The sequence below is a fragment of the Lepisosteus platostomus genome, chromosome 13 (assembly GCF_059453375.1).
Source record: "Lepisosteus platostomus isolate fLepPlt1 chromosome 13, fLepPlt1.hap1, whole genome shotgun sequence".
Lineage (NCBI taxonomy): Eukaryota > Metazoa > Chordata > Actinopteri > Semionotiformes > Lepisosteidae > Lepisosteus > Lepisosteus platostomus.
The window spans coordinates 13394250-13421293 of record NC_142623.1 but is presented as its reverse complement, the minus strand read 5'-3'; the positions used below and the strand labels follow the sequence as shown (position 1 = coordinate 13421293).

At 52.3% G+C, this 27044-nt stretch overlaps 2 protein-coding genes across 7 annotated transcripts; one reads left to right on the top strand and one right to left on the bottom strand.

Annotated features, from left to right (window-relative positions):
* Positions 1 to 181: 181 nt before the first annotated feature.
* On the bottom strand, positions 182 to 20058 carry cc2d1a (coiled-coil and C2 domain containing 1A). Of its 3 annotated transcripts, none has more exons than XM_088603216.1 (29): positions 20037 to 20058; positions 18634 to 18750; positions 17998 to 18124; positions 17800 to 17906; positions 17503 to 17718; positions 17095 to 17422; positions 16885 to 16994; positions 13561 to 13633; positions 13076 to 13159; positions 12802 to 12929; positions 11947 to 12019; positions 10625 to 10761; positions 10432 to 10546; positions 9763 to 9935; positions 9529 to 9651; positions 9393 to 9451; positions 9187 to 9303; positions 8793 to 8866; positions 8614 to 8669; positions 8328 to 8379; positions 8116 to 8215; positions 7673 to 7763; positions 7446 to 7577; positions 5419 to 5669; positions 4659 to 4728; positions 2960 to 3086; positions 2498 to 2574; positions 2047 to 2094; positions 182 to 1630 (listed from the first exon to the last, which is right to left on the bottom strand). In XM_088603216.1, exons 2-29 carry the CDS (start codon positions 18688 to 18690, stop codon positions 1598 to 1600), a joined length of 3138 nt encoding a protein of 1045 aa, XP_088459342.1. In that variant the 5' UTR covers positions 18691 to 18750; positions 20037 to 20058; the 3' UTR covers positions 182 to 1597. The 3 variants fall into 3 exon arrangements, with proteins under 3 accessions (XP_088459342.1, XP_088459340.1, XP_088459341.1); XM_088603214.1 differs by lacking the exon at positions 20037 to 20058 and adding an exon at positions 19173 to 19265; XM_088603215.1 differs by lacking the exon at positions 20037 to 20058 and adding an exon at positions 18985 to 19166.
* Positions 19405 to 27044, top strand: LOC148649958 (uncharacterized). Of its 4 annotated transcripts, XR_015925978.1 has the most exons (10): positions 19405 to 19949; positions 20059 to 20108; positions 22033 to 22177; positions 22522 to 22594; positions 23404 to 23466; positions 23741 to 25783; positions 25898 to 26019; positions 26352 to 26441; positions 26606 to 26897; positions 26944 to 27030. XR_015925978.1 is itself a non-coding variant. In XM_088603218.1 (9 exons), the coding sequence occupies exons 1-9, from the start codon at positions 19855 to 19857 to the stop codon at positions 26721 to 26723; spliced, it is 2796 nt and encodes a 931-aa protein (XP_088459344.1). In that variant the 5' UTR covers positions 19405 to 19854; the 3' UTR covers positions 26724 to 27044. The 4 variants fall into 4 exon arrangements, 3 of the variants coding, with proteins under 3 accessions (XP_088459344.1, XP_088459343.1, XP_088459345.1); XM_088603218.1 differs by having other exon boundaries at positions 22036 to 22177; positions 26606 to 27044; XM_088603217.1 differs by having other exon boundaries at positions 26606 to 27043.

Below are 27044 nucleotides of genomic sequence, written 5' to 3'. Positions count from 1 at the left end.
ATGTACAGGAGCTCCTCAGTGTCACGGTGCTCAGCCCAGACCACACACACGCAGCTTGGACAAAATTCACATTAACACACACTCCTGTCCACACAACATTCAACACACACATTTACCCCACGACCCACAGCACAGAACAGGTCACACTGGGCTCTGCATTAAATCAAATGCCTTCAATTACTTTTTATTTCACAATGTTTTTTTTAATATTCTATTCATTTTATAACAACATTTCATAGCAATCTCGTCATACAAATCTATCCCAGCAGCCCCATTATTATACAGAATATTCAGGAGGAGCAGAGGAAGCCAAGGTAGTGTTTGAGCACAGAGACCTCGTTCAGCAGCTCAGCCACTGAAGCGCAGCCTTTCCCAGTCTGATATTCCCGGCATTCAACAATCCTGATGTCTGATATTCTAGGCGTGTGGTTTTTCTGGCCTGTGACACCTGTGACACCAGCTATCCTGTGAACCGGGTCACAGCGCCGGGCAGCTATCCTGTGAACCGGGTCACAGCGCCGGGCAGCTATCCTGTGAACCGGGTCACAGCGTCGGGGAGCTATCCTGTGAACCGGGTCACAGCGCCGGGAAGCTATCCTGTGAACTGGGTCACAGCGCCGGGCAGCTATCCTGTGAACCGGGTCACAGTGACAGGGTCACACTGCACTAGTGGGTGCAGGAGGACTATTTCTATATATACCAGTGTCTGAAAACTCAGGACAGGGTTTTGTCATGGATGTTTTCAGTGTGACACTGCCGCTTATTCCTGGTGTCGAGCAGGAGGGAGAGCGCCCACATCCCAGCAGCACCCTGACGTGGAGAATCGGGGTGACAGAGCCCAGTCTGGACCCGGCCCCTGCCCACGGGACCCCACTGGCTCAGGCTGCTGAGCGCGGTCCTGTGGCTGTGCAGAATCTCATCAGAAACCAGCCCCGAACATGTAGTGCAAAAACAAGCAGACCCTACTCTCAAAGTAAAGAGTCAACACCCCCTACTCTCCCTCTGAAAAGGAACAGGAAGGTGTGTGTGACAGGCGGTGCAGGTGTGAGTGTGTCTGAGACAGTGTCCCTCCTCACTGAACCGGTAACTCCTGACAGACAGCTGAGGGGTCCTGACAAGGCCAGTGACGCATGTACAAACCTGGAACCTGAAGGAGCCCAGGCTGTTTGTTCTGGTCTGTCGTCACCCCATGTGGAGTCTGATTTGGGGTTGTAGCGAACAGCCAGGTGCATTAAAATAAGGGTCCCACAGAGACATGAGTACAGGCGTGTGTGTGTAGACTGCTCTATGCCAGCGTGTGTAGTGTGTAAAGTGTGCATGTGTACCAGTGTGAGCGGGCTTGTGTCAGCGTGTGCGTGTGCACCTCAACGTTAGCATGTACCAGTGCTTGCGTGTACTAGTGTGCATTCCAGCGTTAGTGTGCACCAGCACGAGTCATCATTCACGTGTACCAGTGTGTGTGTCAGTTAGTGTGTACCAGTGTGCACATCGGCATTAGCGTGTCCTAATATGCAGGTCAGTGTTAGCATGTCCCAGCTTGCACATGATCCCAGCTTTGACCTCAGGAACCTTCCTCCACTGCCACCCTCCCCTCAATTCAGACTGGACGCCTCTTCCCCAGGTATTCGATCTGTGAGAGAGAGAGGCAGACAGATTACTCGTGGTGTGGATCAGCAGGTACAGTGTCTGGTTCACCAGATACAGCGTGTGGATCAGCAGGTACAGGTGTGAAGATCAGCAGGTACAGTGTGTGGTTCAGCAGGTACAGTGTGTGGATCAGCAGATAAAGGTGTGAAGATCACCAGGTACAGTGTGTGGTTCAGCAAATACAGTGTGTGGATCAGCAGGTACAATATGTGGTTCAGCAGATACAATGTGTGGATCAGCAGGTACAGTGTGTGGATCAGCAGATAAAGGTGTAAAGATCAGCAGATAAGGTGTGAAGATCAGCAGATACAGTGCTGCTGTATGTCACAGGTATACTGATGCTCCATACACAGTCCTCAGTGATTTAGAGATTAGAACTAGGAGCTGTAAATCACTCACCTCACTCTCCACCAGCCTCAGACGGCCCAGAGCCTCTTTAGCAGATTCCTGTGAAAAAGAGAAGAACGATCACCCCCAGCGACTAAATAATGCCCCGGTCTCTGTCTCTCTCTCCCTCAGTAATGCCCCGGTCTCTCTCTCTCTCCCTCAGTAATGCCCCGGTCTCTCTCTCTCTCCCTCAGTAATGCCCCGGTCTCTCTCTCTCCCTCAGTAATGCCCCGGTCTCTCTCCCTCTCCCTCAGTAATGCCCCGGTCTCTCTCCCTCTCCCTCAGTAATGCCCTGGTCTCTCTCTCTCTCTCCCTCAGTAATGCCCCGGTCTCTCTCTCTCTCTCCCTCAGTAATGCCCCGGTCTTTCTCCCTCAGTAATGCCCCGGTCTCTCTCCCTCTCCCTCAGTAATGCTCCGGTCTCTCTCCCTCTTAGTAATGGCCCATTCTCACTCAGTAACTCACCCTGTTGCCCTCAGTGCTGTACTGTTTGATTGACTCTTCCAGCCTCTTCCTGAAGTGATTCAGCACTGCTTCATAATCTGAAGGACAGATCAGAGAGAAATGGTGTAACAAACACTGCCATGTTCACAAATTCACACACAAGCACATACACACACAGCCAGATTGCACTGCGTCCTGTCCACACACACTCTCACACACAGCCAGATTGCACTGCACTGCTCTTTGTTCACACACACACACACACACTGCATTGCACCTCGTCCACACTCACACACAGCCAGACTGCACTGCACTTTGTTCACACACATACACACAGCCAGACTGCACTGCGGTTTGTTCACACACATACACACAGCTAGACTGCACTGCGCTTTGTTCACACACATACACACAGCCAGACTGCACTGCGCTTTGTTCACACACATACACAATGCCAGCAGACAGTGTGTGTGGGGTCCGTACCACGCTGCAGGGTGGGAGAGGGGTGCTCCAGCAGTCCGCGCTGCCACTGGATTCGCTGGCACACATCCTGGTACTGGGACAGCAGATCGGTGGGAGGATCGCGCCTGGAATGACGGCACTCTGCTATCTGGAAGACACCAGAGAGATAGAGAGTCAGACACCAGACTTAGAGAGAGAAAGGACTGGTGGCCCAGGAAAGAGCTCAGTTCAGAACATCATTCCCAAAGGAACAGCATCGACTGGCACAGGCAGAGAGAGGAACACTGCAGGTAGGACTACAGCAGTGTGTCATGCAGAGAAATGCAACTGCATGCTGAAGTTCCTGAAAGGCAGACCTCAGGTGGTGGAAAATCTTCTCTCCAGCGATCCTGAACATGGGAGCTCCCCAAGGCTGCTTGTTCACCCACGACTGTACAGCCACTTACAGCAGCAACCACACTATTTAGTTTGCAGATGACACCACCACAATTATCTTACAAGGCGGTGCCTTGACAACAATCTGGCCCTGAACATCAACAAGACAAAAGAGCTCAATGTGGACTTCAGGAGACCCACAGGGAGTCACGCCCCAATCAGCATCAATAGCACAGCAGTGGAAAAAGTCAGCTGCTTCAGGTTCCTCAGTCTGCAGATCTCCAGCGACTTTTGGCTTGGTCTCACAACACTGGAGCCAGCCTGAAAAAGGCACAACAGCGCCTGTACTTTCTGCGGAGCTGAAAGAAATGCAGTTTGGGGAAGAAGTTCCTCATGAACTTTTACCGCAGCACCATAGAAAGTGTCCTCACTAGTGGCATCACTGTGTGGTACAGCAATACTACCGTGCACGACAAAGATGCACTACAAAGGTTTGTGGCAACGACACAGAGATTATAGGACGTGATTCACCATCAATCGGTGAGACTCACACCATCCTCTGTTGCAATAAAGCCCAATCCATCATTCAGGATCCCAACCATCCCGGCCACAAACTGTCCTCCCCCCTGCGCAAGTGGTACCACATCATTAAAGCACAGACCACCAGGCTTAAGAACAGCTTCTCCCTCACTGCAGTACTCATAGTACACACCCTTCACAGCTAACTGCAATGCCTCAGACTCAATGCACGTCTGCACTGTGCACCTTTGGCATGTTTTTTTTTCACTACTACACATTAATTGTTCTCCACGACATATTGATTGTCCTGTTGTTATAATTATGTTTGTAATGTACTGTCTACTCTGTGTGGTGTTGTACTGTGTCACCAGTATACACTGACCAGGGACGGCTCAACCAGCAGAAATCAAGAGGTGGTATTCCCAGACCAGGGAAAGCTCTCCCAGCAGAAATCAAGAGCCAGTATTCCCAGACCAGGGAAAGCTCTCCCAGCAGAAATCAAGAGCCAGTATTCCCAGACCAGGGAAAGCTCTCCCAGCAGAAATCAAGAGCCAGTATTCCCAGACCAGGGACAGAAAGGGGGCCGAAACTGAACCAGATAATTATAGAAGGGAGTGTGGAACAAGCTGGTCAGCCACGTCTGGAAGCCAATAATCTGGCTTCTTTCAGGAAACAGAACAAGGACAAGATCCTCAGATCAATGAACTACTAACTACTAACTACTAAACAGATAGTCTGAATGTAAAAAATCTTCAGACACAAGTTATTACACCAAAAAGCAAGACCATGGACAGAGGCAGAAAGAGACAGAGATGAAGAGACCAACCTTCTTCTCCAGTCTGTCCTTGTCATACTTGAGCAGATTCAGGCTGTGCAGCTTGTAGGAGGCGGAGTGGCTGGAAAGGAAGGGACAGAGAGGGACCAGGGAGACAAAACAAGAGGTGTTCATCACTGACGAATGGCATCAGGGATCTTGGCTCTGTGGGTCACTGTCTGTGGTTCTGGAGGAGCTCATGGGTTAAGTGCTACAGCACAGCACAGACAGAGGGTCTGCAAGCAAACGACACACAGCACTGACCGCAGAAGAGAGAGAGACCCTCTCACTTTCCAGACACTGACTAGAAGAGACACACTCTTTGCTCTTCAAATCCAAGTTCAAACAGCTTTATTAGCATGTCCGGTAAATTGTAGTGTTGCCAAAGCATAGACAGTGAATACAGCATTTACAATACAAAAATATCATAGGACATTTACATACAACACATAGCACATGGAACATATTTGAGAACCAAGCTCACTGTTCCTCAAGCCGTGACAGGAGATCACATACTTGGCACCACAGAGATAGGCTCTCTCTCTGTCCAGACACTGACTGCAGAGACAGGCTCTCTCTCAATTCACTCACACTGGCAACATCAGGGTTGCAGTCCCTCACTAGTATCACTGGAGGGCTTGCTCATACAAACACACATGCACACTCACGCTCATACTCAGCACACAATACCAACAGTAAGAGGTCAGCACAGTCTCACTCTTCTGGGGGAAATTCTCCCCTGTCACAGGCACACAAACAGACAGGAGCTCACCTGGCACTGGATTCACGGGGTCTGGAGTTCTTCACTGGATCTCCAGGGGGTCTGGAGTTCTTCACTGGATCTCCAGGGGGTCTGGAGTTCTTCACTGGATCTCCAGGGGGTCTGGAGTTCTTCACTGGATCTCCAGGGGGTCTGGAGTTCTTCACTGGATCGCCGCGGGGTCTGGAGTTCTTCACCGGATCACCAGGGGGTCTGGAGTCCTTCACCGGATCTCCAGGGGGTCTGGATTTGGAGATGGACACCTGACAGCAAGATTGCAATAAAGTATAAAAAGATGTTGGAACTGAATCAACCGCAGCAACAATTTCTGTTACTTAAACTGCCTTTCACCCCCCTGCCCTGCTCCTCTCTCACCCCTGTCCCCAGTCTGTGTCCCAGTGGGTGGGGTACTGTTGTTCACTTTGTGTTGTGTTTGTATGCGAGTGTCCCAGTGGGTCCTGTGCTGTTTGGCTGGTGCTGTTTCAGCTGTATAGCTCTGCTGTCCTGAGGCTGGCTGGTGTCACTGAGCTTCAGGACCAGCTGGCTGAGGGGGCTCTCCAGGGCCTTGAGTTGGCAGGAGGGAGGGTCAGTGGTTTATAAGAGGATAAAATATTATGCTCTTTTGTACATCAGTTAGGAAGGAATAGCAGCCTTAATTTGTGCAGCAGAACATAAGCAGTGTGGCAGGACAGCGACACCAGGCCCAGGTGTGAGCCGTGTGGCAGGACAGCGACGCCAGGCCCAGGTGTGAGCCGTGTGGCAGGACAGCGACGCCAGGCCCAGCCTTGAGCCGTGTGGCAGGACAGCGACGCCAGGCCCAGGTGTGAGCCGTGTGGCAGGACAGCGACGCCAGGCCCAGGCGTGAGCCGTGTGGCAGGACAGCGACACCAGGCCCAGCCTTGAGCCGTGTGGCAGGACAGCGACGCCAGGCCCAGGTGTGAGCCGTGTGGCAGGACAGCGACGCCAGGCCCAGGTGTGAGCCGTGTGGCAGGACAGCGACGCCAGGCCCAGCCTTGAGCCGTGTGGCAGGACAGCGACGCCAGGCCCAGGCGTGAGCCTTGTGGCAGGACAGCGACGCCAGGCCCAGGCGTGAGCCGTGTGGCAGGACAGCGACGCCAGGCCCAGGCGTGAGCCGTGTGGCAGGACAGCGAAGCCAGGCCCAGCCTTGAGCAGTGTGGCAGGACAGCGACGCCAGGCCCAGGCGTGAGCCGTGTGGCAGGACAGCGACGCCAGGCCCAGGCGTGAGCCGTGTGGCAGGACAGCGACGCCAGGCCCAGCCTTGAGCAGTGTGGCAGGACAGCGACGCCAGGCCCAGGCGTGAGCCGTGTGGCAGGACAGCGACGCCAGGCCCAGGCGTGAACAGTGTGGCAGGACAGCGACGCCAGGCCCAGGCGTGAGCCGTGTGGCAGGACAGCGACGCCAGGCCCAGGCGTGAGCCGTGTGGCAGGACAGCGACGCCAGGCCCAGGCGTGAGCCGTGTGGCAGGACAGCGACGCCAGGCCCAGCCTTGAGCCGTGTGGCAGGACAGCGACGCCAGGCCCAGGTGTGAGCCGTGTGGCAGGACAGCGACGCCAGGCCCAGGTGTGAGCCGTGTGGCAGGACAGCGACGCCAGGCCCAGCCTTGAGCCGTGTGGCAGGACAGCGACGCCAGGCCCAGGCGTGAGCCTTGTGGCAGGACAGCGACGCCAGGCCCAGGCGTGAGCCGTGTGGCAGGACAGCGACGCCAGGCCCAGGCGTGAGCCGTGTGGCAGGACAGCGACGCCAGGCCCAGGCGTGAGCCGTGTGGCAGGACAGTTATGTCCAGGGTAAAGTGGTATCTGTTCCCCAGGGTAAAGTGGTATCTGTTCCCCTGAGACCTGACTTTTTTTTGGAATGCCAAGACTCTGGTCTTGTCCAGGCTGCAAGCCCAGGTCTGACAACCCTGCTCTCCCACTGGACGTGGCAGACTGGGAATATGATCTATGTGTCAAACAGTTTGAAGCCAACTGAAGAGTGATGGATTTAGACCACGATCCTGTCTCTTTCCAGGTCTCTCTCACCGAGGGCAGGGGCACGGGGTCAATGACCAGCCATTTCTCAGTAACCGTTTCCAGCTGCTGTCCACCCAGAGGCTCCCTGATCCGCACTCGCACCTCCAGGTGCCCCCCAGTGGACTTGCGGCCATCCAGCACCTGCGCACACAGTCAGACAGTCAGAGTTTGTCTTGTGAGTAGGCCTTCACAGGTGTGTATATCACAAAGCAGTGCGTCACCAGCGCGCCTCTCACCTCCAGCAGCTCTCTGATCTCGCACCTCGACTCCAGGGCCTCCAGCTTCAACTGCACTGTGCCGACAACCTTGTCATTCTTGAACAGACCACTGGGGAGACACACACAGTATCAGCACTGCATCTGTGTGCACACACACGCACCAAGACACCAGAGACACAGGCAGACAAAGCATCAGCACTGCAACGGCGCACACCCACACAAAGACAGGAGAGACACACACACTGCGACAGGAGACAGGAAAAGAACACTGCTTCAGTACTGCGTCTGCGCATGCATGGACTCCGAGACAGGAGACAGGAAGATGCACACTGCATCAGCATGCATACAAACAGGAGAGACAGACACACTGTATCAGCACTGCTTGCACACACACACACACACACACACACACACACACACACACACACACACACACAGAGATGCTGGACAGACAGACTCACCCCTTGTGGACAACCTCCAGCTTGATGCCCTTTGACTGGACAACCCTCTTAAATGCCCGATGACCCCGGTTGATGTTGAGCTTGAAATTCTCCCCAAACTCTGCATTGTGAGGGGGGACAGGGTGATACAGTGTGATACAGGATTAGAGTGGTCAAGTGTCTCAGAATGTTATAGTGTTAGAGTGACACACAGTGACACAGTGGGACAGTACCTGGGCAGTTGGTGTTCTTCACTGTGTGCGTCCTGTCTCTCTGGGCTTCCTCCTGGAAACAGGCCAAAAGGACCAGGGTCAGTGGAGCACAAAAAAACAGACAGCTCCTACAGGACACACGCGCTCCTGCAGGCAGCAAGTCTGCCAGACACAGGCGCTCCTGCAGGATACATGCAGTCCTGCGGGCAGCAGGTCTGCCAGGCACAGAGAATTTAGAACAGGCGTATGCGTGTCTGCACATGTCTGCATGTATGTGGGTCTGTGTGTGGCTGCGCGTGTGTCTTACCAAGCTGGGAAAGGGAAACTCAAACCGTACACTGGAGTCCAGTTCGTTCGACAGCCCTGGTCAGAAAGAGCCACAGACATGAATACATCACAGTTGTTACACATCTGTACAGCTTGAGAATTTGTGCACACCCTAATAATTGCTCCTAGAGCAATATCTCGCTGAAAGTGACGCTGTACCTGTGGGCGCTGGCAGGTTGATGCCCTTCACTATCGTCAGCAGGAGCTCGTTACTGTTCAGCTCAGGGAAGATCCTGCAAGGGGAGAGGAAGAGTGAATAGAAAATATGCAGGAAGAGGATATAACATGTACTTCTCCTTGGCATGTCAGTGACGGTGACAGACTCGATGGCGTTGAAGGTGCATCAGTGTGTCGGGGAGCAGTACTGACTCCATGGTGGTGAAGGTGCGTCAGTGTGTCGGGGAGCAGTACTGACTCCATGGTGGTGAAGGTGCGTCAGTGTGTCGGGGAGCAGTACTGACTCCATGGTGGTGAAGGTGCGTCAGTGTGTCGGGGAGCAGTACTGACTCCATGGTGGTGAAGGTGCATTAGTGTGTCAGGAAGCTGTACTGACTTAATGATGTTGAAGGTCCTCTCCTCTGTGTGGTGCTTGGGAACAGGGCAGCCATGTTGCAGCGCCTGCTTCAGTACGTCGATGCTCTTCATACACTCCTCCGCCATCTTCTCGAACCTGAGCCCGAGGGAGAGAGGGGGTGAATCCGAGCTGGACACAGGGAGAGGGATGGGCTCAGGCACAGAGATGCAGGGCGACGGACTGACCTGCTCGTTTCAGTGACATTGCCCAGGTGTGTGAACTGCTCAGAGTAACTCAGACATTTCTGCGGAGAAACAGAGACAGTCAGCACCTCTCTCCGACGCAGACAGTGGGCTACCGGAGACGGTCACAGCTGCCGACCTTGTGCTGCTGCCTCAGGCGGTCCATCAGCTGGGCGTACTGCTCGGCGCTGCGGGCCGACACCGGTGTGCTGCGTGACTGGACCAGGGTGTAGTCGTCCACGCTGACCGGAGCCGGAGGCACCTGAGCGTGGAAGAGGCAGCAGTAAAGAGACATGGGAGTGAGACACCCATCCCAGACCCACCCCTCCGCTGGCGCGTTGCCATAGTCACTTATCACCGCAGCGCCGGTTACCTTGGTGATGTCGACAGGCAGCCCGCTCTTGGCCGCATTTATCATGGGGTCCAGGCCCTTAGCGTGGCGCAGTTGCAGTGCTGCCCCCTGCAGGTCCTTCTGCTGCTTGGAGCGCAGCGCTGCGCGCAGGAACTGCTGTCTGCGAGTCTGCAGGAAGTCCAGCTGCTGCTGGGCTGCAAGACAGAGCCACATAGTAACAGTACTGCAGGGGTTCTGTTCCAGGTGCAATAACAGTGTGAGAAAACAGTGATGTGCACCAGGGTAATGCCACGAGGCACACACGCTACAGTAACAATGGAATAACACTAACATACAGTGTAATAACACAGAAATATACAACGGGACAATACAGTGAAACACACCACAGTAACACTGTAATGACAATAATATACCTGGGGATAACAGATCACATACATAGTAGTATACACTGGGCTAACACAATGAGCCACACACACTATACACGAAAATAACACACTAATATACATAATAATATACAGCGTATTAACACAATAACATACATTGGGATAACAGTAAAATATACTGGTGTACAGTAATAACATTAAAAAACTTGCTGTAATAACACAATAATAACAGTTAATATATATTGGTATAACACAGTGACATACCGACCTCGGCATACAGACAAACTCAATCAACACTGACTCCTACCCTTCGCCCCCAGCTTGGGTTTAGGGGTGTCAGCTCCGCCCTCACGGGTGGCCTGGAGGCTGGGGCGTGACGGGGCTGATCCTGCCTGTCGCTTGGCAACTGGCTGTACCTCGGGCTGGAGGAGAGGAAAAGGTGGGGCTGTGAGTAAGAGTGAGGAGGGGGCTAGTTGCAAATCTCACCCCCAAATTCTCACCTTCATCACTTTTTCCCCTGGCCCTTCCTCTTCCTCAGCATCTGCATCCTGATTGGCCAGTTTCATAGCTGTCTCAAGCACTCCCATGATGCTCTGATCTCCACCACTGCCCTCTGACCCCTGTACTGGAGGGCAGCCTGATGAAGAGAGATAGATAGATACTTTATTGATCCCGTGAGGGAAATTGCAGTGCAACAGCAGCTTAACACACACAACACAGCCACAGTGTAACGAATTATATACTAATAGTACAATACATACAATACAATACAAGAGTTACTCACAGTCCGGACACACAAGAGGAAACTAGAACAGAACAGTACACAGAAAATCGTATCACACGTATGAATATAAATATAGATGTAACCATAGATATAAATATAAATATAAATGTATTGCACAGGTCCCTGGCATATATTGCACAAAAGTGGTTGTAAACGGGAAAAAGAAAAAGAAAAAGAAAGAGAACAGATGTAGCAGTATATGTGTATATGCGTTTAGTCCAGAAACAGGTCACTGTCGCTGTTGCCTCTGCCAAGACGCAAGGTGGATGCGTTGTACAGTCTTATGGCAGACGGCAAGAATGACCTCCTGTAGCGCTCCCTGTCGCACCGTGGGTGAATCAGTCTATTGCTGAACGTGCTCTTCATTCCTGCAAGCCTGTCATAGAGGGGATGGGAGAAGTTGTCCATGATGGCCTCCAGTTTGGACATCATTCTCCTCTCAGCCACTACCTCCAAGGGGTCCAGGTCAGACCCAATGACAGAGCTCGCTCTCCTGATGAGCTTGTTCAGCCTTTTGGAATCTACTGCTCTAATCCCAGAGCCCCAGCACACCACTGCGTAGAAAATGGCACTCGCTACCACCGACTGATAAAACATGTGTAGCATCTTACTACACACATTGAAGGACCTGAGCCTCCTCAAGAAGTAAAGTCGGCTCTGTCCGTTCTTATAGATGGCCTCGATGTTCTTAGACCATTCCAGTCTATCGTCGATGTGCACTCCCAGGTACTTGTACGAGTCCACCATCTCCACGCCACTCCCATGGATGTAGACAGGAGTAGGTTTGACCTTTTTCCTCCTGAAATCTACCACCAGTTCCTTTGTCTTTGTAACATTCAGTTCCAAGTGGTTCACCCCACACCACTCCACAAAGCTGCTTTGAGGTTGTATAAAGAAAGTTATTAAAAAATTCCAGCATCACAGTCGCAGGCAAATGAGGGAGAGGAAGAAACAGTCAGGCAGGCAGAGACCAAGACAGGAGAGAGAGACAGATGGGCAGTGACTAACACAGGAGAGAAAGATAATGCAGGTAGTTACCTGGGGGGACAGGCAGTTCAGACAGGTTGACCGGGCGGCCAGCCTTGTGGGCTTTGATGGCGTCCTGGTATTGCTGCAAGAGAGAAAGAGAGAGGGTCAAGTCAGTGTGTATAGAATCCCTTGGTCACACACAGTATAGCATCTCAGACTTCAACAGAAGCTACACCAGACCTGAGAGCCTCCAGACACACTCCTGGGCTTCAGACAGTCCACTAGCCCAGACTGAGAGCCTCCAGACACACTCCTGGGCTTCAGACAGTCCACTAGCCCAGACTGAGAGGCTCCAGACACACTCCTGGGCTTCAGACAGTCCACTAGCCCAGAGCTGAGAGGCTCCAGACACACTCCTGGGCTTCAGACAGTCCACTAGCCCAGAGCTGAGAGTCTCCAGACACACTCCTGGGCTTCAGACAGTGCGCTAACCCAGAGCTGAGAGCCTCCAGACACACTCCTGGGCTTCAGACAGTGCGCTAGCCCAGACCTTAGAGCCTCCAGACACACTCCTTGGCTTCAGACAGTGCGCTAGCCCAGAGCTGAGAGCCTCCAGACACACTCCTTGGCTTCAGACAGTGCGCTAGCCCAGAGCTGAGAGCCTCCAGACACACTCCTGGGCTTCAGGCAGTGCGCTAGCCCAGACCTGAGAGCCTTGTGTGCTAGCCCAGGCCTTACCGAGGAGTTTCACATGATCCACAAAGTGACCCCAGCGGATTTCTTCATCTGCAGCGAAGCGCCGGAGCGCACAGTGATGCCCGACGGGGCTGAGGACACTGAGGGTGGGTGCTGGGGGACGGGTTTGAATCTGCGTGAGGCCCTGGGCTCGCCCAGCGACCGGGCGGCACTGCAGGGGGTGCTCACCTTGACGATGCGCTGATGCATGCGGGCCTTGCGCTCATCTCCCTTGCTCTTGGCCGTCTCCGCGGCGACGCGGTATCTCTCCAGGCGCTGCTGCAGAGCCTCGCCGACGTTGCGGGGGGCGGGTGGCGCTGCGCACACAGACAGAACCACCCTCAACATCATCGATAACGCACGAGAACGGCCACAGGGCAATCGGATCAATCAAACACAGAAGTGGTAAGTTAAGATAATGCGCTCGTGGATTTCCCAGTGGGCAGCCTCCACGTGATCCTACCAGTGTCCGCCACAGGTGGCGCTGCTGGGGGGGCTGGAGCTGGGGGCTGGGTAGGAGGGGCTGGGCTGTCAATCACAGCATCTCCTTGGAAATGGGAAAAAGACACAGACAGGAAGTTACTGAACCCTGACCGCCTTCTCGGGGAATAAGACATTGCACAGTTCCTCCTGGGAGATTCCTGGATCAGGGTGGTTACAGATTATAAACAAGCCAAGAGCAACACCGGCAGACCAGTTTGCTCCTCCTTGTGCTTATTTTCAACAAGATAACACTTTCATACCGCCAGGGTAAAACACGGAAACAGAGAGAGAAAGGGGAAAGAGAGAGGAGAGAAAGAGAGACAGCTAGGGAGACAGAAAGAGAGAAGAAGAGAAAGATGGAGAGACAGCTAAGGAGACAGAGAGGGAGTGAGAGAGAGCTGTAGCTCAGTCAGTCCTGCAGCAGTGCAGCTAGACGTTTTCAATGGTGGAGTTGCACAAACTGACCAGGAGGGGGAGGTATACTCCCAAGGTTCACCGGCTCCCCTCTGTCCACAGCCTCCAGGATGGGATCAAATTTCTGTCAAACAGAGTGGGAAAGATGTGAGAAATTTGACAATTCTGGCACCACCCTGTCTAAAACTGTAGTTTTACAACATGAGCATACCTGAGCCACAGCACACACCTGTATTCAGGTACATCAGTGTAAAGATTCTCACCTTCACACTTCCCTGTAGCTTGCATGCATTGCTAAAATCCTAAGAAGCTTTAAGTTCTTAGTTTTTCATTTTGACCTTCTGACACTGGACGTCACACAATGACAGGCTGATAAGAAGTTCAGAGCTCTTTAACAAGCATAATTAACCAACACCTCACCGATCCCCCCAATCCACTCATTTCACTTCACCCAAGAGGACTGAACCACACTGACTTGATTAAGCACAGAATGCTTCAAGAGATACATAGATCACTCAAGTTTTTTTCATAACAAAAATCCCAGTTCAGGTATCACTATCCAGCAGTAAGCAATTTGTTTGCTCACCTGTATAATCAAAAGCTCAAACAGGACAGTGCCTTCTATACATCATCTGAATGCTACGTTAATTATTGAGTCGTATTTAACTAACAATACTCACAGATAGAACAGTCTTTACTTTTCTTCATACCATGAACTTACAGTGCCTTGAAAAAGTATTCAGACCCTTATAATAATAATAATAATAATAATAATTGCTTACACTTATATTGCGCTTTTCTGGAAACAACCCTTGACCAATTCTCCCATTTTACTGAATTACAAATCCTACATTGAAATTTTGTTCTCTGTGATATTTTGATTTCAAAGCACTGAAACTCAAAAGTAATTACTTTAATGTGACATTGTTTTATGTTAGAAAATATTATTAAAAAAAATAAAAAAAATGAAATATGCTGTTTGCATAAGTATTCAACCCCCACATTTTAATATTTTGTAGAGCCACCTTTTGCAGCAGTAACAGCTTTAAGTCTTTGGGGGTCAGTATGTACCAGCTTTGCACACTGTTCAGGACTGATTTTGGCCCGTTGTTCCAGGCAGATGTGCTCCAGGGTGTTCGGGCAATTTTCAAATAGCGCCACAGACTCTCAATTGGATCGCGATCAGGGCTGTGACAGGGCCGATGTAGGACATTCACCTTTTTGTTCTTGAGCCACTCCAGTGTTACTTTGGCCTCGTGGTTGGGATCATTGTCCTGCTGAAAGATGAACTTTCTCCCAAGCCTCAGTTTTTTAGCAGACTGAAGCAGGTTCTCATGCAGTATCTCCCTGTATTTTGCACCATCCATTCTTCTCTCTATTTTAACACGATGCCCAATCCCTGCTGATGAAAAGCAGGCCCACAGCATGATACTACCACCACCATACTTCATTGTAGGTGTGGTGTTTTTTGAGACGTGGGCAGTGGGCACATCTCGCTTTGAATTTTGGCTAAAAAGCTCTATCCTGGTCTCTTCTGACCACAAAATCTTTTCCCACATCGCAACTGGGTTCTTGTTCGTGCAGAGAGTTTTGAGGGACGGTTTGATGTAGCTTCCACTTCCTGTTAATTGAACTAACACAGTGCCCACTGGGACATCCCAACACCTGGACATTGTTTTGTACCCTTTCCCTAGTTTAAGCATTTGTTTTACTTTATCTCTAACTTCTTTGGAATGCTCTTGAGTTTACATTTTCATAGCTGTCCAGATTTACAACCTGAATAATGATCCCTTAACTGCAGGGGTTTTATCCAGAAAACGTGGCAGTTATTTTAATGATTCACAGGTAGAGGCCAATTGTAAGGCAACTGCGTCCTTGTTAGGACAATTGTTTTTCACCTGTGTAAAACCAGAGCGTCCGCAACACAGGGATTGAATACTTATGCAAACAGCATATTTCTTTTTTGTATTTTTCTTAAGAATATTTTCTAAAATAAAACAATGTCACATTAAAATAATTAACTTTGAGTTTCAGTACTTAATACGTACGAAATAAAAATATTGCAGAAAATTCAATTTCAATGTAGGATTTGTAATTCAGTAACATGAGGGAATTGGTCAAGGATCTGAATACTTTTGCAAGGCACTGTATCTGTTGTTTCATTTCAGAAATATCAACGATTTGTATCTGTATGTTGGGGTTTTCCACGGTTTAAAGGCAGAGATGATAGATGTTTGTGGCCAAGTACTGCAGAGAGCTGAGCTGCTTTTGAAGTGATTTAAATCTGTTTTTATGAGTGTGTCTTATCAGGGTTGATAGATTGGTGGTGCAGTTATCTAGGACTGGGGTACAAAGATTTCTTCTCTAGCAAAATGTAATTCAAATTCAAAGAGGTTTATTGTCGTGGGTGGTGAATCACAGTTTCTAAAGCAATGAAAATTAGCAAGAGCAAACATTTATAGACAGTGACAACAATAGCTGCCAATTATTTAAAGGGCTCAAATTTGTTCAAATTCAACTACCTTTTGAAATAGTTACCTTTATTCCCAAAGCAATAACAATGAGCAAACACTGAGAACAATAATATACTATTATTAAAGACCCTAATTCTCTGTTTCTACAGCTGTAACATCATCACATACTGGGCTGGAGCTCTGTTGAGTTTCCTCCCCCAGTAGGATTTGAGTTTTTTCAGGAAAGAATGTCTAATCCCAGAGTATTTCTCACACCGCAGCAGAAAGTGCATCTCTGTCCCCACTTGTCCCCACTGGCAGTGGGAGCATAGCCTGTCCTCTCTAACCTGTCCTCTCTGGACAGCCAGGTCTGCCTGTGTCCAGTTGAGCCCCTGCTCTGGATAGTCAGGTCTATCTGTGTCCAGTTTCTATGGCCAGGCTGTGGTCAGTGAGCCTGTTCTCTCTGGACAGTTAGGTCTCTCTGTGTCCAGTTTCTATGGCCAGGCTGTGGACACTGAGCCTGTTTTCTCTGCACAGCCAGGTCTGCCTGTGTCCAGTTTCTATGGCCAGGCTGATGACACTGAGCCTGTCCTCTCTGGACAGTCAGGTCTCTGTGTCCAGTTTCTATGGCCAGGCTGAGGACACTGAGCCTGTACTTCTTCCGTGTCTGTTTCTCCTTGTTGTCTCTCGCCGTGGTCGGACACTCTGCCAGCATTTATCACCGTCTGTCCCTCAGGCAATGACAGCAGATCACTTTCTGGGCTGCAACTCTAATCAGTTTCCTCCCCCAGTAGGACTGATATCTGTCCTGATTCCGGCAGGTATTTAAGTATCTGACCTGTATGAGACGTGATGTTAAGGAATGGTGTGTGCTTGGCGAGTGCATGCAGCTGGGGAACAGCAGGCGGCGCCAGTGCAGTACCTTGGCGATTCCGTAGTGTCTCTTGGCCAGCTCGGTGTCCCCACTCTGCTTGGCCTGCAAAGCTGCGAGTTTGTACTCCCTCTGCCTGCTTAGAAGCACCGCCTTCACCCCTGCAAAACACCAGCAGACAGACAGAGGCTCAGTTAGGCCACCGGGGCCAGTTTCTCATCACCCTTCCACTGCTTCCTGTCTTCCTGTGAAGACTCTCACCTGTATGTTCCGGTCCCTCAGGCTGACTGGGGGTCAGAGGGGAGATTAAGGGCGTCTCTGGGGTCGTTGCTAGGGAACGCTGTGGTGGGGGCAGGAGGCTGGGTTTGGGTAAGGTGGGAGGGGCGCTCCTTTTGGAGCAGGGGACGGGCGCCTCCTGGGATTGCTGCTGGTCCTGCTCTCTGATTGGCTCATCCAATCTGTGGGTCCTATCCGCCGAGGTGGGGGGCTCGGAGGGGGCAGGGTGGTTGCCTGTGGCCACAGGGGGCGGGATCTCATCCTCATTGATCGGTTTCCCCTTCCGGACGGACGCCAGCATGGACTGCAGAGTCTGGGAGAACAGGGGAGATGTGGAAAATGAGTTGCAGGCCGGTTGTAAGAGACATGTCCTCCCCCGATGTCCCCACCCACCTTCAAGCCTCTCTCGCATCTCCGCGCCCGGCTGCTCTCCCCCGCTGCCTTGGCGCTGCTGATGGCCGTCTGATACATGTCAATCCTCGCGGACAGGCGGGACTCCAGCCCCCCAGGGGCAGTGGGAGTGCCTGGGGAGATGCGGGGGGCAGGGGCAGCGCAGGCGGGGGGGGGCTCTGCCTCCTCCTCTTCCTCCAGGACCTCGTTAAGCTCAGCCTGCAGGGCAGAGGAGAAGGTTATGTAGTTCATCCCAGACAGTGTATCTCAGCTGAGGAAACGGCGCCCCCTGGGGCTCACCATGAGATCTGCATCACTCTCCAGATCTCCATCATCTTCCTCCTCCTCATCCAGATCCTTCATGCAGAGCGCGGCCATGTGCTCTATATCCTCCATGGGCAATGGGGCTGCAAGGTACAGAGGAAGAGGCGGAGAGCAAGTCTGTTATTAGACGCACACAGCGCATCGCTGACATCACGGGCTCCCTGACTCACTTACCTTTGCCTTTCGGCTTCTTAGCCGTCCCATCATCCCCCACGAGAGCCAGAAGCTCTGCTTGCAGCTCCGTATCATTCCCTTCAGGATCGTCCTCTCCATCTGGAGACAGGTCCAGCAGCAGCCCCATCTGAGAGAGAGGGGTTCATACAGACACACTGACTGACTGGACACTACAGTACATTAACACTGCACTGAGAGAGAGGGGTTCATACAGACACACTGACTGACTGGACACTACAGTACATTAACACTGCACTGAGAGAGAGGGGTTCATACAGACACACTGACTGACTGGACACTACAGTACATTAACACTGCACTGAGAGAGGGGGGTTCATACAGACACACTGACTGACTGGACACTACAGTACATTAACACTGCACTGAGAGAGAGGGGTTCATACAGACACACTGACTGACTGGACACTACAGTACATTAACACTGCACTGAGAGAGAGGGGTTCATATAGACACACTGACTGGACACTCCAGTACATTAACACTGCACTGAGAGAGAGTGAGTGGGTTGCTGGGGTTTTCTGCTGATGCACGACACTAAGTACAGTACTAGAAAGAGGCCCGGAGAGAGAGAGAGAGGCTCTGGAAGCAGCGGGCTGGCCCGTCCTGCAGGTTCACCTGTCTGGCTGCCGCGGCTCCCTGTCCCCTGCTTCGAGCGGGCCGACTGCGACTCATGCCGACAGAAACTCCGGTCTGAATCGCGATATAGCGCTGACGTCACCCCCGCCAGCGGCTCTGCAAGTCGAGACAGGTGTCAGGACACGACGGAGAGACCCTCACACACCGGCTCTGGGCGACACGCACAGCGACAGCAGCCGCCAGAGACCCCCCTCCGGACTGCATGAACAGGTCCGCAGTCTGCGGGGAACGGTCACGACAGCACACGCAGGAGCTCAGAATACACTTTACTCTTCCGCTTACAGATAGCTGCGGCAGGTAATAGTCTCGAGTGGCAACAGCCCTGCCTACAGGTCACGGCTTCACGGCGCTGTCACGGTTAAAGCCACGGGAAACTCTGTGTGTCGCGCTCTCCTCAGGTACGGCCTGTGGCTGTCCTGGTCCCCGGTGTGCTGCTGTCGCCAGAGGAGTTTATCGACTCAAAGGGCTTATTAATTGCTATCGCGCTGTATTTCTGGCGACATAAACAACATTATTACCATCACATCCGACCTCCAGCCGCTGCGACTCTCTTCCTACTTCCCTCTCGCTCCGTCTGCGTCTCCAAGCAACAGAGCCCCCCCGACACTTTACGGCACATGCCAGCACCCGACGCCACAGAAATGCGCCCGCTTGTGCCCTCACTGTCGTAAAGAATGGCGCCAATAGATACTGTACAGTTTCAGCCCGGAACGATATGGACCGGTTCGATGCTCTGGTGCAGGAACAGATGTTAACCGTTCCCGCTTAACTGACGGTTCAGAAACCTCGGTGGCAATCTGAAGTGCTAAATCCTAATCATGAACCCAAGAACAGAGAGGAGTGACGAATCATGAGGCTTATCTATGTACAGTACAAGGGCGGAAACGTGTAATAGATATAAAGTAAAAGCGAATTATTTTCATAACCACGCTGTACCTGTTTGTCTACTCCGTATAGCTTTATTTGGTTTTCCGCTCCTCTACAGCTAACCGCCGTCTTCCAACAGCATAGCCGGGTTCTTACGAAACCTAAGTATTCTGTTTCCGTATGTGTTTGGGATTAAAGGGAATATAGAAATAAAATAAAGCGCCTCTGTGTAGTTTGGAAGCCTTTTTATTTTAAATTAAAGCCTTTTCATTGAAGGTGGCTTCAACAGAGCCGCTCTCTGACCCGCAGCCCCAGCGCGCTGCATGCTGGGATATGCCGGTCTTCCCTCGGGCGGCGGGGGGCTCGCGGGCACAAGGGGCGCGGACGGCGGTTGGCGCGGCGGGGAGAGCGGAGCGGCGCCCAGCGAGGTGACATTAACAGAAATACAGAAATATGAACAAACCGGCCGTGTCAACAGAGGCTGGGGTGGGCACGGCGGTGTGCTGGGTACTGACCGGCGCCTTGTCTCCCCTTTAGTGACTCTCAGACCCGGGTCGGCGCCACGATGCCCAGGAGACAGGCCGCAGGTAGGAGAGAGTCTGAGGGGTTTTATTCCTATGTTCGACTTCATTCGAGACCCGCTCGGACAGAACCGGCCTCATCATGCCAGCCCTCTGTGTTACTTGACCTTACCGAGCTGTGCAGCACCGCTGTCGCGATTCAGCAGGGTACACGCCCATCCTGTATGTCAGCCCTCCGAACAGCGCAGCCTGTTCCTGTTCAACAGCCTCCAACCAGGGGTTCAGACAGGTGGTGGAGTGAGAGAACCTGTCAGACAGGCCGGGAGAAGAGAGGAGGGAACGGCTGCCAGCCTGCTGTCACACAGAGAAGTTTGACTGAAGGGGAACTCTGTTGGGCTGCTGCAGCAGCACTGCGGGTCCTGGCCTCGATTCTCCACTGGGGTGCCTTCTGTGCGGAGTTTGCATGGTTTCCCTGTGTCTGTGGGGTTTTTCTCCAGCTGCTCCAGTTTCCTCCCAGAGACATTCAATTCAATTCAAGGTGCTTTGTGGGCATGACCGCTGAGTACAATCAGTGTTGCCAATGCAAAACAAATACAGTTAGCATAAAACAAAAACAAAATCTACAGACATTTACAATAAAGCCACAATCATAAGATGTTTACATATAAAAACATATGGAGCATTATTGGGAGACAGGCTCACTGTTCCTCAGGCTGTGATGCTGACCTAGTTCACTGGGGACTCTGGGCTGCCCCTGGTGTGTCTTCGCTGGACTGGGGGCTCTGAACTGCCCCTGGTGTGTCTGTGCTGTACTGGGGGCTCTCAACTGCCCCTGGTGTGTCTGTGCTGGACTGGGGGCTCTGAACTGCCCCTGGTGTGTCTGTGCTGGACTGGGGTCTCTGGGCTGCCCCTGGTGTCGTTCTGTCTTGGGGTCCGGATATCCCTCACTTTTCCAGGGATCAGCAGTTTTCTTGGGGTGGGTGGATGGATGCTAAATTCACAAGGAGGTTTCTCTATACTGTGATTAGGTTGGGATAAAAGCATCTGTCAAACCAGTTAATGTACAGTGTAATATTATGGCAATGCCAGCAGCCATATCACCCTGCAACTCACAACTGGCAACCCACTGAAGCAAAGCAGGTGCGCGCCTGGTCAGTACCTGGATGGAAGACCTCCTAGGAATAACTAAGGTTGTTAGTGGGGCCAGCAGGGGGCACTCTCCCTGTGGTCCATGTGGGTCCTAATGCCCCAGTGTAGTGACGGGAACACTATACTGTAAACAGGCGTCGTCCTTCGGATGAGACGTAAAACCGAGGTCCTGACTCTCTGTGGTCATTAAAAATCCCAGGGCATTTCTCGAAAAGTGTAGGGGTGTTACCCTGGCGTCCCGGCCAAATTTCCCATTGGCCCTTACCAATCATGGCCTCCTAATAATCCCTCCCTATGAATTGGCTTCATTTTTATTTTAATAGCTATATGCTTTGGAATCCATCAGTTCATCAGTTACTTAACATCACTTTATTAACCCTTTACAATTTCTCGCATTAGGAATTATCTTTTCGCATACCCCAGCTTGCTCTCCATGAGACACACAGACACACAGACAGGGAGAGAAGCTTGAGGTCAAAGCGCAGGGTCTGCCATTGTACGGCGCCCCTGGAGCAGTTGGGGTTAAGGGCCTTGCTCAGGGGCCCAATGGAGTAGGATTCCTCTGCCGGCTGGGGGAATTGGCTTCATTACGCTGCTCTGCTCCCCACTGATAGCTGGTGTGTGGTGAGCGTTCTGGCGCACTATGGCTGCCGTCGCATCATCCAGGTGGGGCTGCACATTGGTGGTGGTGGCGGGAGTCCCCATTAGCTGTAAGGCGCTTTGAGTGGAGTGTCCAGAAAAGCGCTATATAAGTGTAAGCAATTATTAATTATTAATTATTATTATAATATGGTGGTGTGGTATCACTCCTTTCCTCTCTGTGCCTTACCACCTCGCCTAGCAGACAGCCGGGAGCCCAGAGCCTGCCCCCCCAGGAGCAGGAGCAGGAAGAGGAAGCTTTCTGAGAGGGAGGAGGGCATCCCCACTGGACAGTCAGGGGAGCTGCAGTTTGTGGACGCAACTACAGAGCCCAGCAGCTCACAGGGGTACAGACAGGCAGTGACTGCACTGTTCAAGTGTGTTAAACAGTTTCAGTACAGCTGTGTGTCATTCTGGGTTCAGGCCTCAGTGTGTGAGGGAGACAGTGTGTTAAACAGTTTCAGTACAGTTGTGTGTCGTGCTGTGTTCAGGCCTCAGTGTGTGAGAGAGACAGTGTGTTAAACAGTTTCAGTACAGTTGTGTGTCGTGCTGTGTTCAGGCCTCGGTGTGTGAGAGAGACAGTGTGTTAAACAGTTTCAGTACAGCTGGGTGTTGTACTGTGTTCAGGCCTCAGTATGTGAGAGAGTGTGTTAAACAGTTTCAGTACAGCTGTGTGTTGTACTGTGTTCAGGCCTCAGTGCAGTGCTGTTTGGGGGCCAACAGGAGCTGGTGGGCTTAACCAACATTCAGGACTTCTGACCAAGGTAACCTCACAGCGCCTCTCACCCACTAGACCCCTCTTCACACTGGGGGTCCATCCTTTTCTGTTCATCTCCATTCCAGGAGAAATTTTACACCAGCAGGTTTACCACTTTTTCATTGCTTTTTCTGGACACTCCACTCAAAGAGCTTTACAGGTAATGGGGATCCCCTCCACCACCAGTGTGCAGCCCCACCTGGATGGTACTTTGGCAGCCAGTGTGCACCAGTACACTCATCACACATCTGCTATCAGTGGGGAGGAGAACAGAGTGATGAAGCCAGTTCAGAGATGGGGATTATTAGGAGGCCATGATTGGTAAAGACCGGGCGTAAATTTGGCCAGGACATCAGGGAAACACCCCTACTCTTTTTGAGAAACACCCTGGGATTTTTAATGACCACAGAGAGTCAGGACCTCGGTTTTACATCTTATTGGAGGCACATCGCCTTTTTTTCAGTATAGTGTCCCCGTCACTATACTGGGGCATTAGGACCCACACAGACTGCAGGATGAGCGCCCCCTACTGGTCCCACTTACATCTCTATATACTGCAGTGCTGTAATGTGTTGTGTCAATGTACTGTACTGTTGAGCAGTATGGGGTTGTGTTGCTGTCCAGTGTCAGTGTGTTCCTCAGTGCTATGTTGTGTTGTGTGTGGGGGTTTGCTGTCATGTGTCAGCATGTTCCTGAGTGTTGTACTGAGTAGTGTTGTTATGTTTGTGCAGTATGGGGTTGTGTTGTTGTATGATGGTACTGTATATTGGTATGTACTGCAGTGCTGTACTGTGTTGTATTGCTGTGTTGTTGCAGGACAGCAGGTTCGTGCCTGTGTTCAGGAAACCAAGAGGGAACGCATCCTCTCTCAGGGGGCAGGTAGGCTCTACAGGCTATGAGCCCGGGTTCGGGGCTGTGTTCAAGAGATACAGGGGGCCACTCTGGCTTTTTCTTTCGTGTGTTGTCCATTTTCAGCTGAGTTCTCAAAGCATCGAGCCGAGAGACTGTGTTTAATTTAGATGATAAAATGATTTGTGATTGTGTTTGTAAACTGTGATCAATTTATGAACATTTTACTATTTTATTTTCAGTGCTCAGAAGCATTTACATTATGTAAAACTGGAGTTAATTACTTGTTGTGGTTCCCCCTCAGGTTGTGCAAGTGGATCACTCCGTTGCAGACATCATCTCGCCAGCCCATCCAGCTCCGGCAGACCCTACCACCATGTGTGAAGACTCGGGGGTGCCAGGCCATGCTTCAGAGAGGGGGGAACATATCGAAACAGATAGCAGTGGGGGACTAGAGCAAGAGTACCTTGCAACAACGCCCCGCCCAGAGGCAGGAGGTCCAGCTGCTCCAGGCAATAGGCTGGAGAACTCTGGGGCTTCCTCCTCTGAATCCATGTGCACCCTTCTGTCTGCTCCGCAGGAGGTTGCTGCTCAGGGATCTGGGGGGGCACAGGAACAGGACCCCAGCCGCAGGGCACCTGCACTAGAAGATATTTCTGGGGCCACGCAAGGGGGTGCAGGGCAGGAACATGCCTTTCATGTGGAAGAGATGGCGTGCAGGACAGCAGAGGAGGGCTGGTCCACAGCTCCGGGCCCACACAACCTGGCATTACACACTGAGCCACCCGCTGGAGACACCCAGACCAGCCTGACACTCTCGGACCCGCCCCAGCACAGCCACCCCGCGGGGGACGGGCAGGTGGGCGCAGAGCAGCGGGGGGTAGATGACAAAGAAGCTGGGGTGGCAGAGAGGACTGACCCAGCAGGCTTAGAGAGTGCGCCCCGTGCCGATGAGGGGAGGGTGGCGAGCCAGCTCGAGGGACAGAGGTGCACAGAGTTGGCAGGGGAAAGATCGAGCCACTGTCCCAGAGAGACAGGATACAGAAAATCCAGGAGGGGCGACTGGGAGTTGGGAGAGAGCAGGGAAGAGCCGGAAGGACAGGCCGAGATCCACGGGGGCCCGTACTGGAGAAACGGAGCCACAGAAGCAGAGGAGGAAGACCACAGGAAAGAGGAAGTGGAATCAGCTGGCTTCCTGGTCTACAGGGAGTGGACATGTCGTTTTGATCCGTGCAGCGCTGAGCCAGGTGCCGTCGCTCTGGACAGAACCCTGCGAGTGCAGCGCGGCGTTCCCTCTGCGGAGGGGCCAGGAAGCCTGGCCTGCGCCATCCTGGGAAGCGGGACTGAGGCCGGAGCTGAGCCGGGAAGCTGTATCACAATCCCGCCTCTTTTTCTCACAGCGGGATCTAACCACCTTGTTTCGGGGGGGGTGAAGGTGACCTCTGAAGCCCTTGTCGCAGCTGGGGTTGGATGGGGCACACCTGACGCCCGTATGAGGGAGAAAGATGCAACTGGCAAAGCTGAGCAGAGCAGAGCTGGGGGTACTCCTCAAGACCCTGGCCCAGACTCCTCACCTGTGGCGGTGATGAATGTACGCGCCAAGGTCAACCTCACTTTCTCTTCGGAAATTGGGGTACAGTGCTTCCAAAGAGGGGCGAAGGGCCCCCCTGATATCATGGAGGGCATAGCCAGGGGGTTCTGGAAGCCCTCCTTCAGCAGAGTGGCGGCGCACAAGCAGGACGTCAGTGAGGTGTATCGTCTGGAGGACAGGCACCCTGGGAGGAGAGTGGCTCTTGGGCACTCTGGGAATTCAGGCCTGGTGTCGCCCAGCGCCTGGGAGAACAGCATCAGCGCTCCACAGGAGGAAGAAGAAACTGGGGCTCTTCCCACGCAAGTGGGAATCCAGGGAGGACGAGGAACGCCCCCGTTAGTGTGTGCAAAGAAGCAGCTGTGTTCTCCTGAGCTCGAGGTCCTGCCCGAAAACGCCTGTGATTTCCCGACCGGCAGCTGGTTCACCGGGGCAGGAGTCACCACCGGCTGTGGAAAATTCACACCTGAACTGGAGAGGCCATCCACTGAGTGCCCCCCAGCTGGGGAAGTTGGGGTGCACTCTGCTACTGTAGAGAACCCCCGTCCACAAGCTTTCATGGAGCTGACAGGTTCTGGGCTCTCCACCACTGAAGAGATGGACATGGAGAGGGAAGAATGTGCAGACGGGGATCCCCAGGACCCCAGAAACGTGCACACACTTGCTACCACATTGAGCAGTGGCCCAGGGGCGCCCCCTGGCTGTGAGGAGAGACCTGTGCCTTGCGACTCGGAGTTAATCGAGTACTGCAGCACTCAGGTGAGTAAACAGTGTTTCTGGTTAAGTAATTGATTCCGATTCAGTCATTGTGATGTATCTCTTCATCCTCTGTGTCTGCCAGCACCCTGCACCCTGTGCCTCTTGCTCTCTTAGGACTGCCCAGAGTTACAGAGCCCCAGGACCATCGCTGCAAGCTGCCCTGAGCCTGGGCCTTACCCAGCCTGCAGCCGTGTCAGCTCACTGCCTGACCCCCTCTTGGAAGACATGGCTTTGTGGTGAGGGAGAGACAAGGAGACTGAGGGACAGGGGTAGCCCATTGTCAGCACGAATCTTCTGTGACTGTCTCTTGTCTGTCTGACTCTTGCTGTGTCTTTTTTTAATTATTTAATTTAATTATATTTATAATAGTAAAACATTGCATGCATTCAATATACCTATTTAACATGAAGGTGTAAATAAAAGTTATATATAATTTAGTTCATTAAAAGAATTTCAATGCAACGGACTGTACACAAGTACAGTATATATATTCACTTGCACACCTACTTGAACATCTGCGCTGCGCTTCTCTGAGTGTCTCTCACTGGGTCTGCCTGTCCACCTGCAGTGAGATAAGGACTACCCCAGACCCCCCCAGGGAGCTTGAAGACGCCACGGAGCGGGTGTGCGGAGTAATTGCCGAGCTGTCGCAGCTGAAGTGAGTGTCCTTTCAGAAATTACTGTGGGGAGGGACAGTCCTTTTTCTCCAGCAGGCAGCCCTAGAGTCAGGGAACCCGTCTCACACAGGCGTGCACACTGCTGCTGGTTACCCTAGATCCCCCTCCCCTTTCTAAAAGGACACTTTCTCTTTCTCTCTCGCAGTCGGCTGGTGATGTCCGCCCACCGGGAGATGGAGGGCGTGAGGCTGGCTTTGAGACGCAGACAGCAAAGTTTGAGAATGACCAGCAGGAGGGGAGCGTTTGGGCTGCTTCACTCCTAGAATTGCAGTAGAGCAGAGCGCACCCTCATCTCTCCCCGAGAGTGAGCACAACATGGTTTCCGCTCTCTGAGACAGAATTTAATATACCCCCTCTCTTCCTCTCCCCAAGACACACGGCACACTCTCCACTCCTCTCAAGACACACGGCACCATCTCCTCTCCCCAAGACACAAGGCACAATCTCCTCTCCCAAACTCCTCTCCTCTCCCCAAGACACAAGGCACAATCTCCTCTCCCAAACTCCTCTCCTCAAGACACACAGCACACTCTCCTCTCCCCAAGACACACAGTACACTCTCCTCTCCCCTCCCCAAGACACAC